This window comes from Ictalurus furcatus, chromosome 5, assembly GCF_023375685.1.
Source record: "Ictalurus furcatus strain D&B chromosome 5, Billie_1.0, whole genome shotgun sequence".
NCBI lineage: Eukaryota > Metazoa > Chordata > Actinopteri > Siluriformes > Ictaluridae > Ictalurus > Ictalurus furcatus.
This window is the reverse complement of record NC_071259.1, coordinates 15,721,682-15,734,866: the sequence shown is the minus strand read 5'-3', so window position 1 is coordinate 15,734,866 and position 13,185 is coordinate 15,721,682. Positions and strand designations below refer to the sequence as shown.

The 13,185-nt window shown below is 39.9% G+C and overlaps 1 protein-coding gene across 1 annotated transcript in view; it reads right to left on the bottom strand.

Annotated features, from left to right (window-relative positions):
• upb1 (ureidopropionase, beta) overlaps positions 1–13,185 on the bottom strand; it is a 114,243-nt gene that overhangs the window by 50,544 nt on the left and 50,514 nt on the right. Inside the window, exon 5 of the mRNA XM_053624864.1 lies at positions 5,659–5,820. Coding sequence (XP_053480839.1) covers positions 5,659–5,820 — 162 coding nt within the window. The remainder of the gene's footprint in view (positions 1–5,658; positions 5,821–13,185) is intronic.

Here is a 13,185-nt window from a genome sequence, read left to right as displayed (position 1 = left end):
GTGCAGTCCTGCTGCAGGAGGACAGTGCTGGAGTAACACCCAGTCTGTTACTTCTCTAAGAAGTTCTCAAAAAGCCAACAAAACTACAGTACCATCGAGAAGGAGGCTCTAGTGATGGTGCTCAGACATTTTGAAGTTTACGTGGGAGGTAGTGTATTCTTCTTGTTGTTTATACTGACCATGACCCTCCTGTTTTTCTCCCTCACATATGCAATGTAAATCAGTGTTTGATGCACAGGTCAGTTTGTTTGCAAGAATATAACATGAACATTCAACATAAAGTCTCAGAGAATGTGGTGGCGGACGCACTCCAAAACCAGCCCGCTAGAGGGTTCAATCCGGCCCGCAGGATGAATTTTGAAAGTGAAAAAAAAAATGCATAAAAGATATGCATAAATGCTATTCCTAAATTATACGCTGGGGCGCACTGTTTTAGTCAGAGTAGAAGACGTGGCACAACTCTGGGACTCAGACCAAACAGCAGATGGTAGCAATGTGCCTTCTGCTGTTTGTTATTACAGTGTAAACTACCCTATTTTCTACTCAGACAAATTTGCCTCAGTGGGCTTAGACACATTTTATCATTATCTCTTGCCAGAGTATCCCAAATTAACAGCCTAGGCAGCAAAAATGTTGTGCATGTTTGGGACAACCTACCTTTGTGAACAGGTTTTCTCAGTAATGAACATCAATAAAACAAAATTGCGCTCAAGGCTCACACACAAACACTTAAATGACATTCTGAGATTGGCTGCTACTCAGGACATTCTGATATTGATGCACTTGTGCAGACCAAAAGATGCCAAGTTTCAGGAGCAAAAACAAAGTAGTCTAGACATGACTAACTCCTTTAAAATGCTGCTTCAGACACTACATTGCACTTAAAGAATACAGTTCTGTGAAAATGAATCCTTGCTGTTGTAATAGTTAAAAAATGTGCAATTTAATGTTAGTCAACAACTTCACTACAAAAGAGTTTGGTTTGGTGGAATCCTATTATTCATGCAATGCCATAAATTTTAAAGTGCAGTACTATATTTTTCAGTTCCAAATACCTGTGACTTAAAGTTTTTTGCATTTGTACAAACACTGTGACCAGTTGTAATGCACATATGTAAATGATAATCAGAAGCAAATTGCACATGTTTGTCTTAAGAAATCTGAGGTTGGTCACGATATGTTTTGTAAAAGGATATTTCATTAAATATGAAGAATTTCCTAATGTACTTGTACTTCTTTGCACGAAAACAAAGGGGAAAACATGGACTTATTGTTATTTATAGGTAATTATGCTATGATTTTACTGGCCTGGCCCACTTGACATCTAATTAGTCTGTATGTGGCCCCTGAACTAAAATGAGTTTGACACCCCTGCTCTAGAGCCTGCGACATGGATGGTGATTGAGGTGTTACTGTATGTGTGAAAGAAATTTAAGTATTTCAAAGACACAGGTTGTAAATTTGGTGATGGGGTTGTTACGTCCCAGGGCATAATTATTTTCTTTTACTAGATGCGTGCACTTTTTTTGTGTGTTTTCCTCTCTCTCGCTTTCTCTCTCCTCTCTCTTCTCAGTGCAAAGTTTAATGTAGACCAGCGGACTCTATTTACCATCAACAGCTGGCTTGCTCTGATTGGCTGCAGGAGGGCTTGAGGATAAACCTGGAGAGGAACTGCAGTTTGGAAAGGCCTTTGTTTGTCTCCAGGCTGCTGAGGTTGGCTTCTCCTGTACCAGATACTAGCAACTGTGCTGTTGTGTGTTTTTCCCTTGTTGTGTACAACATATTGTTGGCTAAAGTAAATTTGGTAATGTTTAAGTTGTTGGTTAAGTTCACTGACATTTAGGAAGCTGTTGATAATTTTATTATTATTTTGGAAATGGTAGGGAGGCGGATGCCATTTTTTTTCCTGCTCCTGTTTTCTCCTGTGTTTGGTTAGAGAGGGAGGAAGGGAAGAATTTTGTTGTTAATTTTATTTTATTTTCTTGAAAGTTTAGAAAGTACTCCCCCTCAAAGTATTAAAACTGTGTTTTGTTTATTTTGTCCTGCTCCCCTCCTGAAGTGTCTTTGAAGCTTCCCCTTTTTTGTATCTGAACTTACTAAATAAATATTATTCTTAATTGTCATAAAAATATGTGATTTAAAAAAAAAATTATTTATTTTAAAAAAATTTGTGGAGTGTTGGGACAGGAGAGGAGTGCTCTTGGTTGCCTTTTACATGTTTTCATTAAAATTGCTTTTCCTAATAGGTACGCTTGTTACTGCTTCCTTGACCCTAGACAGCGGAGGCATGTAACATAATCAAGGACCTGAACTATCTGTTTGATAAGAATTAACTATAAATCTTTGACAATCACTATAAACTATATAGCCTATATTTACAAGAAAAACTATAAACTGGATTTAACAACACCCTGATTTTTGTCAGGAACACTTTTCTAGAGTTTATGGGTTATACAGTAGTGCTTGAAAGTTTGTGAACTCTTTACAATATTCTATACATCTGCATAAATATGACCTAAAACATCATCAGATTTTCACACAAGTCCTAAAAATAAACAAAGAGAATCCAGTTAAACAAATGAGACAAATATTATACTTGGTCATCTATTTATTGAGGAAAAAGATCCAGTATTACATATCTGTGAGTGGCAGAAATATGTGAACCTCTGGATTAGCAGCTTAGTTTGAAGGTGAAATTAGAGACAGGTGTTTTCAATCAATGGGATGAAAATTGGGTGCAAGTGAGCACTCTTTTATTTCTAGATCAGGACTCTATCAAAGTCTGATCTTCACAACATATTTGTGAAAGTGTATCATAAAATTTCTGAGGACCTCAGAAAAAGAGTTGTTGATGCTCATCAGGCTGGAGAATGTTACGAAACCATCTCTAAGAGTTTGGAATCCAGCAATCCACAATCAGACAGATTGTGTAAAAATGGAGGAAATTCAAGACCATTGTTACCCTTCCCAGGAGTGGAGACCAAAAAAGATCACTCCAAGAGCAAGATATGTAATAATCCACGAGGTCACAAAGGAAGCCAGGGTAATTTCTAAGCAACTAAAGGTCTCTCTCACATTGGCTATTGTTAATGTTCAAGAGTCCACCATCAGGAGAACACTGAACAACAATGGTATGTATGGTAGGGTTGCAAGGAGAACCACTGCTCTCCAAAATTAACATTGCTGTCCTTCTGCAGTTTGCTAAAAAAAAAAATCACTTGTACAAGCCAGAAGGTTATTGTAAAAATGTTCTGTGGACAGATGAGACCAAAATATAACTTTTTGGTTTAAATGAGATGCGTTGTTTATGGAGAAAGGAAAACGGTGCATTCTAGCATAAGAACCTTATCCCATCTGTGAAACATGGTGGTGGTAGCATCATAGTTTGGGCCTGTTTTGCTACAGCTGGGCCTGGACAACTTATGTTCCCATTTTACATGTTATAGAACATAGATTGATTAACGGCACATGTCATTATGTCACCGCGCCACACCGTCCGATGTTCCCTCCAGAATTTCACGTATCAACATACAGTTCGTCTTCATTATGGTACCGTATACAGTTTTGGGTGTTTTTATTTAAAATTTTTATGAACGCATCAAGTGCGGTTAATTATTTGCTATATGTGCAAATAGACGACTGCTTGAAGCTGTGGGCTGCATCCAAAACAGCGTACTTTCCTACTATATAGTAGCCGAGATACGTGTATTTCGCCTACTATATAGTAGGTAAGTACGCGGTTTCAGATGCAGCCGTGCTCTCTTCTTTGTCGTAAAACTGCCGTGTGATCGTGTCCTGTCACAAAATGCAGTGAAAACTCCCACACAATGTTAATAGTGTGATTAAGTTGTTTACATGTCTGTAATACATGTCGATAATGCGACAAAAACAGGAGTACTCCACATCTCTTAATTCGATTTGTGTTTACTTCGAGTATGACTTTAATCAGATTAAGGTAATAAAAAATTGCTGTTACATGGTAGTTTCTTAATCAGAGTATTGTCTTAATTGGGTTAATATTGGATTATTGTTGTCCATGTAAACATACTGATTGACCCTAAGTACCCAAGTCATTCTACTAAAGAATGGTTAAAGAAGAATAAAGTTAAAGTTTTGGAATGGTCAAGTCAAAGTCCTGACCTTAATCCAATAGAGATTAAGAACTTGAAGGAAGCAGTTAATGTCAGGAAACCCATCAACATTTCAGAGTTGAAGCTGTTCTGTACTGAGGAATGGGCTACGATTCCTTGAAGCCGATATGCAGGACTGATCAACCGGAAACGTTTAGTTGCAGTCATTGCTGCACTGGGTCACACCATCTATCCATCTTCTATACCGCTTATCCTCTTCAGGGTCACGGGGGAACCTGGAGCCTATCCCAGGGAGCATCGGGCACAAGGCGGGGTACACCCTGGACAGGGTGCCAATCCCACAGGGAACAATCACATACACATTCACACACTGGGTCACACCAGATACTGAAAGCAAAGGTTCACATACTTTTGCCACTCAAAGATATGTAATACTGGATCATTTTCCTCAATAAATAAATGACCAAGTATAATATTTTCATCTCATTTGTTTAACCGTCTTCTATTTATCTACTTTTAGGACGTGTATGAAAATATGATGCTGTTTTAGGCCATTTATGCAGAAATATAGACAATTCACAAACTTTTAAGCACCACTGTGCTTAACAACTGTGAAAAACAACTTCCCCGGGCTGAGCTGTGAGTGATCCTCTGCAATAATAGGATCCCTGCTCAGATGAGATAAGAATCAACTATACTGCTTCAGGTGAACATCAAGACATGCAGGAGATAAACCATTTAGAGCAAGAACTTTTCAGAGCAAGAAAAATTCCATGTAGATTAAATAAGAATATTTTGTGGACTTGTCTTCATAGAACTAAAGCAGGCTGGAACATTCTGAGCTAATTCTGAGTTAAGTGTACATGAATACTCCAAAGAACTTGATGAAGTGAACGAATGCTTCCCCATTTCAAAGAAAGAAACAAAAGTAGGGACAAAGAACTATCACCCTAGTATAATGATCACACTCAGGCTTTAAAACAGGGAAACTTGTTTGGAAATGAGAAAATGGCTGTTTTATAACATCACAGGTTTTGGATAAGAATGGGAGGACAACAACAGGTCTATAGTTAAAAAAAATTATGAGAGTGGACGTCTTAAGCAGAGGAGTGCCTTAAGCCAAAATCAAGCTGGAAGGAACCAGATTATTTACTGATACAATCTGATATTGCATCAATCATAGTTAACATATAATGCAAGGTCACCAAGGATGAGTTGTCACATGGTTTGTGATCATTAGTGTCACAAATTCTTCGTCAGAAAGCGGCCACTGAAAGGTGGTTACTGAAAGGTGACTGGCCAGAGGGATGACTGAAGGGTGACTGAATGTTCTTTAAGAAATGACTTATAAAGTATAAAAGTAAAGTATACAGTATGAAAAGAAAGGTGATAGGAATCATCCAAAAGCATATTAGTTAAAAATAAACAGACAAACAAGACATTGCTTAAAAACATATAAAATCAGTGAATGTTGAATTGTGCTTCTTCACCGGATTCCTTCACCTGACACTTGTCTTTGTGCAACAGGCACTGTGTAACTGATGGAGCAAATAAGAGTCAAACTGACCTCATTGAAGTCTCCCACACGTGGAATATGATTTTTCCGGCTTTTTCCCAGGACAGTCCCAGTATTTGAGACAACAACTGCTGTGTTCCACAGTGTTCCTCCATGGATCTCATCCCTCTCCAGAATGGGAGACACTACCACCATGTTGTATTTTTTTGCCAACTACAATTAAAAAGGAATACCGATTATTTATTGTTAATTAAATAAATGTACATTTTCCCTTTCTGTACAACCTTTTTTCCTTTCTTTGATTGTGCTAGAATACATATCACCTGTTTAGCTAATAATACAGTAGATCTTAGCATTATACAGGACAAAAAGTGAAGGAGAATTTTTTGGACTGAGAACAAGAGTGAACTATAACTGAGAAGATTTGATGCATGCAAGTGTATTTGACAATAACAGTGACTAAATTTGGAATTAATGCTTAGATAGTAGAGCCACGCTTATATCCTATCTCAATTTTAAAAACTTAATATCATGATTTTGTCAAACATCATAGCAATATGTACCCAGAAAAAGTAAAAAATAAGAGATAAACAGGCTAGCTAAATTTTCCAGTGAACCAGAAGACTTTGGTTCTAGCTAAGTAATGTTAGTTACAAATTCATCAGACAGACTGCTAGGCTAGTTAACAAGAACAAAAACATATGGTCTTTTTATGTTATCGGCTGGTTACCAGCTGTAAGAACCAGAGACAGAAGCAGAAGAACCTAGTAATAGAGCAGGCTGAAGGAGAAACAAATGATACTCCTTTTCACATTCTAACCTTTCTAGTCTGCACTACTTACATTATTCTATTGTAAATAATTATATAAAGATAATGAGTCTTTATTTATTACATATACATATGCACAGTGAAATTCTTTTCTTCGCATACATTTTAGGAAGTTGGGGTCAGACTGCAGGGTCAGCCATGATACAGCACCCCTGGAGCAGAGAGGGCCTTGCTCAAGGGCCCAACAGTGGCAGCTTGGCAGTGAACCACTGACCTTCTGATCAGTAACCCAGTGCTTTAACCGCCAAGCCAACACTGCCCCGGATATAAATACTGTAAATCACTCTTACTGCTCCAGGACAAAACTGGATTTACTGTCAAAGGTCCACATTTAAGTGACTAGAATCTCTTTGTATTAGTATAAATTAAAATACACTTTTATTCTAAAGAAGGCTGCCTATTGTAGATATTCCTGCAAAATGAGAAAGCAAAAAACATAAACCACATAATGCAACCCAGTCTCATAGAAAAAAATGTTCACATACAACTTATATACAGCACCTTGTAGGCAATGAATGTCAGCGTCAAAAATACATGATGTATATCAATGTGTCATATATCATTAGAACACTCTGTAGGTCACGTTCTGCACCCTGGCAACTTAACCATGTCCACAACTCCACTACTCTCACGAATCCCTTCAGATCAAAATGCTCTTCATTATTTTCATTTTCTGTTTCTTTCGATACCCCTTGTGTTGTATCTGTGTCATCCCATCTGTTACTTGTTTAGTTCATGATCAGTCTGTGTATTTACAGTACATCTGGAAAGTATTCACAGCGCTCCACTTTTTCCACATTTTGTTATGTTACAGCCTTATTCCAGTATGGATTAAATTCATTATTTTCCTCAAAATTCTACAAACAATACCCCATAATGACAACATGAAAGTAGTTTGTTTGAAATCTTTGCAAATTTATTAAAAATAAAAAACAAAAAAAAAGCACATTTACATAAGTATTCACAGCCTATGCTCAATACTTTGTTGAAGCACCTTTGGCACCAATTACAGCCTCAAATCTTTTTGAGTATGATACTACAAGCTTGGCACACCTATTTTTGGGCAGTTTCTCCCATTCTTCTTTGCAGGACCTCTCGAGCTACATTAGGTTGGATGGGGAGCATCGGTGCACAGCCATTTTCAGATCTCTCCAGAGATGTTCAATCGGGTTCAAGTCTGGGCTCTGGCTGGGCCACTCAAGGACATTCAGAGTTGTCCTTTAGCCACTCCTTTATTATCTTGGCTGTGTGCTTAGGGTCGTTGCCCTGTTGGAAGATAAACCTTCACCCCAGTCTGAGGTCCAGAGCGCTCTGGAGCAGGTTTTCATCAAGGTTGTCTCTGTACATTGCTGCATTCATCTTTCCCTCGATCCTAACTAGTCTCCCAGTTCCTGCCGCTGAAAAACATCCCCACAGCATGATGCTTCCACCACCATGCTTCACTGTAGGGATGGTATTGGCCAGGTGATGAGTGGTGCCTGGTTTCCTCCAGACATGACGCTTGTCATTCAGGCCATAGAGTTCAATCTTTGTTTCATCATTGTCTGAGAGTCCTTCAGGTGCCTTTTGGCAAACTCCAGGTGGGCTGTCATGTGCCTTTTACTGAGGAGTGGCTTCCATCTGGCCACTCTACCATATAGGCCTGATTGGTGGAGTGCTGCAGAGATGGTTGTTCTTCTGGAAGGTTCTCCACTCTCCACAGAGATACACTGGAGCTCTGTCAGAGTGACCATCGGTTTTTGGTCACCTCCCTGACTCCCTTCTCCCCCGATCGCTCAGTTTGGCCGGGCGGCCGGCTCTAGGAAGAGTCCTGGTGGTTCCAAACTTCTTCCATTTACGGATGATGGAGGCCACTGTGCTCATTGGGACCTTCAATGCTGCAGAAATGTTTCTGTACCCTTCCCCAGATCTGTGCCTCGATACAATCCTGCCTCGGAGGTCTACAGACAGTTCCTTGGACTTCATGGCTTGGTTTGTGCTCTGACATGCATTGTTAACTGTGGGCTCTTATATGGACAGGTGTGTGCCTTTCCAAATCATGTCCAATCAACTGAATTTACCACAGGTGGACTCCAATCGAGTTGTATAAACATCTCAAGGATGATCAGTGGGAACAGGATGCACCTGAGCTCAATTTTGAGTGTCATGGCAAAGGCTGTGAATACTTATGTACATGTGCTTTTTTTGTTTTTTATTTTTAATAAATTTGCAAAGATTTCAAACATTTCACATTGTCATTATGGGGTATTGTTTGTAGAATTTTGAGGAAAATAATGAATTTAATCCATATGGGAATAAGGCTGTAACATAACAAAATGTGGAAAAAGTGAAGCGCTGTGAATACTTTCCGGATGCACTGTAAATCCTCACTTCTCTGTGTGATTTCGAAGGCTCATTCTATGCATATGCATTTCTAAGCCATTGTTGACTGTATTAACCCCCCCCCCCCCGCCTTTGACCCTCGCCTGTCTTTTGTGTGTTTGATAATTGATTATCCCTATTTGACGCTTCCCACCTGCCCCAAATAAACTACAGGTTGAGAATACATACGCATTTGTATTTGGCTGCATATATACACACGTTACAGAACACAATAAAGGACAGAGCAAATCAATGTGTGCAGCATAAGGACTTTCATGTTGCAGAGCTGCATGAAAACTACAAATTCATCTTAAGCCCTCTCTTTCCCCCTCCCTCCCCTTTCTCTGCAGGTGTTTGTATCCATTGCATTTGCACAAACATTTCCAATGAGCCTCTCAGTTCCTTTTGATGGCATTGAAAAGCAGGGGTGGGTTTAGTGATTTTGCGGCCCTAGGCAAAAGAGAAGAATAATTTGATCGTACACCTTTTTCTCCTTTTGATTATGGATTACATGTTTCTGCCCAATGCTACAGACTTTGACAATGATTTACTTGCCCAAAATAAACGCACTAAAATTTCTCCCTGGCAGCTGTCACATATGATATATTAGATCTATGAAAAATTAAGTGTAGTGCACAAAATCTTTCAGAGAAACAGGACATTTAGGACAAAAGTCCACATCGGCTGTGAGGGGTGGGAAAAAAACTCAGCCAAAAACCTCAATCTACCTATAGAAGAATACATAGCCATGAAAGATCTAAAAAGAAAATAAATAAATGGCATTGTGATCAAACCTGTGGTTTAAGGTGGTGCAGATCAGAGTTTCCGGTAAAATTTTTTTTTACAAATAAAGATCTTTCATGGACGTAAGTATCAGATAAAGCCAGGGGATTTTGTCTAGCCCTAAAAACTCTTTCTCTGCAAAGTGCTCTTCTTACAATTTGCACTGAGATGTCCACAGGATTCCAAAGAAATTGTGAAGCCATTGCAATAGACATTAAACTGAATTAGTTGCGGCACTTATGCTCACAGCTGATTGGTCCAAATTGGGTTCGAGTTCTTTTACGCAGAACATAACTTGCCCGAGAACAGGTTAGCAGTGGAGCTTAAGTTACTATACCGATTAAAAAAAAGACGAGCCACTTTAATGTTACCTAAAACCAAGGGTTGGCACAGAATAAACTGAACTTACCTGGCTAGCCACCTAAACCGGCTTCATGGTACAGGCCACTGCGTGGGATTACCCAGAGTTTCCATGGGTGTGTCTGTTTGTTCTTTCAGTGTCTCCCGTAATGAGTGAGTGAGTGAGAGAAAGAGGGAGAGATATTTGCACAGACAGAGACCTTATTTTGGTGTGCAATTGCGAATGTACTTTGTCTAATGTACGTCTGCTTCATGTTAATATTTTTACTGGGCATTATGGCCAACTGTTTTTGATTTTATCTGACGTTTAAATTTTTAACTGTCAAAAACTGGCATTTACCGGCTAATGAAAACTCTGGTGCAGATGTTGTTTGGAGGAACGACTTTTACATTAAGGAAGCAGAAACAAAACATTCTGATTACAACTTAGGCAAACTGACAATGACATCACTGCCCTGACATCCTTTTGACATTCTTTTAAGATGACCTGAATACTTAGTCTAAATTGCACTTCAAGACCTCGGAAGGTGTGCTGTGGTATCTGGCACCAATACCAATACATTAGCGGCAGATCCTTTAAGTCCTGTAAGTTGCGAGGTGGGGCCTCCATGGATTGGACTTGTTTGTCCAGCACATCCCACAGATGCTCAATCAGACTGAGATCTTGGGAAGTCAACACCTTGAACTCTTTGCCATGTTCCTCCAACCATTCCTGAACAATTTTTGCAGTGTGACAGGGCGCATTATCCTGCTGAAAGAGGCCACTGCCATTAGGGAATACCATTGCCATGAAGGGGTATGCAACATGGTCTGCAACCATGTTTAGATAGCTGGTATGTATCAAAGTAATATCCACATGAATGCCAGGACCCAAGGTTTCCCAGCAGAACATTGGTCAGAGTGTCACACTGCCTCCACCAGCTTGCCTACTTCCAATAATATATCCTGGTACCATCTCTTCCCCAGGTAATGTGATTCATCGGACCAGGCCACTTTCTTCCATTGCTCCATGGTCCAGTTTTGATGCTCATATGCCCATTCTAGGTGCATTCAGCAGTGGACAGGGTCAGCATGGGCACTCTGACCGGTCTGCGGCTAAGCAGCCCCATATGCTTATGCAAGTTGTGATGAACTGTGTGCCCACACATCTATTAGGCATATAAATCTATTAGGCAATCTATTAGGCAGTCTATTAGGCGTGAGAGGGCCATATGTCACTGTGTCCCAAATGAGTACAAATAAGCCACAATAAAAATAAACTTTAATGATAATTCCTTCAATTTATACAGTGCTTTTCTAGACACTCAAAGTGCTTTACATTGTATGGAGGGAAATCTCAAATCACCACCAGTGTGTAGCATCCACCTGGATGATGTGATAGCAGCCATAGTGTGCCAGAATGCCAAGCACACACCATCTATTGGTGAAGAGGAGAGGAGTGATGTAGCCAATTCAGGGATGGAGATTATTTTGGGCCATGACAGATAAGGGCCAGTGGGGGAATTTTGTTTACAGCGCCTTTAAAAGAAGCTTCTCAAGTCGCTTTAGATAAAAAAAAGCACAATCATGTATAGAGATAATGAAGATAATATAAAGATAATGTGTAGAGATAATAATATCATAAAAAATAACACACACCAAAAGTTTAAAAAAAAATTTCAAGTAACGTTATGATGATGTACTCCATTGTGCTGTGCAAGGGCACTTTTACTCCGATTTTCTTCAAAACAAAAAACGGCATCATAATGATATAAGCGTGTTCAGTCCCAGAATGTTAAGTGCAATGTAAGTGCAGGCCAGCAGGAAGTGGACAATCGTTCTTGTGCATGGTACAAAGCAACCCGGCCTAGTGCGAGTACGCCCTAATTCACCTATTACAGCAGCACAGATAAAAGTATACTAAAAGTAATTTAACATTATAAATATACAAAATAAGAATAAATATAACTTTAAAAATACAGTGTAAGAGTGTAATGTGGTAGTGCAGTGGGGTGTAAACATTGCAGATATAAGAAGCAGACTTGAGTGGAATTAAAGTGGCAGTACAGTGCAAACACTGTCAACAATGTAAACATTGTAAACAGCAATAAGATTAAAAGGGATATACAGTATTGTAAAGAGTAATTATGAGAAAAGGAAAGAAAAGGGAAAAATGAATAGAAGTAAATTGCTAATGTATATGGAAATGAATAGTGGACGGTGGTAAAGTTCAACTATTGTCAAATGAGCTCATTCTAAGACTGGCTCAGTGCAAAATAGTATCCCAGCACAGTCATGAACTGTTGCACAGTATGATCGCTGTTGGTACAAATGACCTCCTGTACCATTTCTTTCCACAGCAGGGCTGAATGAGACTTCTACTAAAGGAGCTCCATTGGTTAACCAGTAGGTCATGGAGAGGATGCCATTTATTGTCCAGAATGGCTGAGTGGCTCTTTTCCACCACCACCTCAAAACCATCCAGAGAGCAGCCCAAGAGCGAGCCAGCCTTCTTGATTAGTTTGTTATTTTTTGCATCTCCAGCTCTAATGCCACCTCCCCAGCATACTGCTGCAAAGAAGACTGCACTGGCTACCACAAACTGGTAGAAGATCTCTAACATCTTGCTGCAAACATTAAAGGACCTGAGCTTCCTCAGTAAGTAGAGTCTGCTCATCCCTTTCCTGTACACAGCCTCTGAGTTTTTCCAATCCAGCGTGTTGTCGAGATATACACCAAGGTATATGTACTGTAGGTGTCAACCAACTTAACGTCCTGACCCATGAAAGTAATGGGGCTGGATGTGGTCCTCTTCCTCCTGTAGTGCTCCACCATCTCCTTGGTCTTGGCCATATTATGGAGCAGATGGTTCTTCCCGCACCACTCTACAAAGTTGTTGACCAGATCCCTCTACTTCTTTTCCTGACCATCCCTGATGCAACCAGCCACCATTGAGTGGTCAGAAAATTTCTGAGATACGACCTGTACTGAAAGTCTACAGTGTACAGGGTAAAGCGACGGGGGAGAGCATAGTTCCCTGTGGTGTTCCAGTGCTGCTCAGCAGGTGCTCAGACAGGCAGGTACCCAGTCACACAAACTGGGGTCTGTCCAACGGGTAGTGACCCAGGAGATCAGGGACATGTCCACCTGTATTCTTCTCATCTTCCTTCTCATCAGGAAAAGTTACTTGGTGTTAATGAGCTCGAGAAATCAAAGAAAGTGATTCTCACTGTGGTGTTGTTGCAGTCCAGATGGAAGTGGGCCTT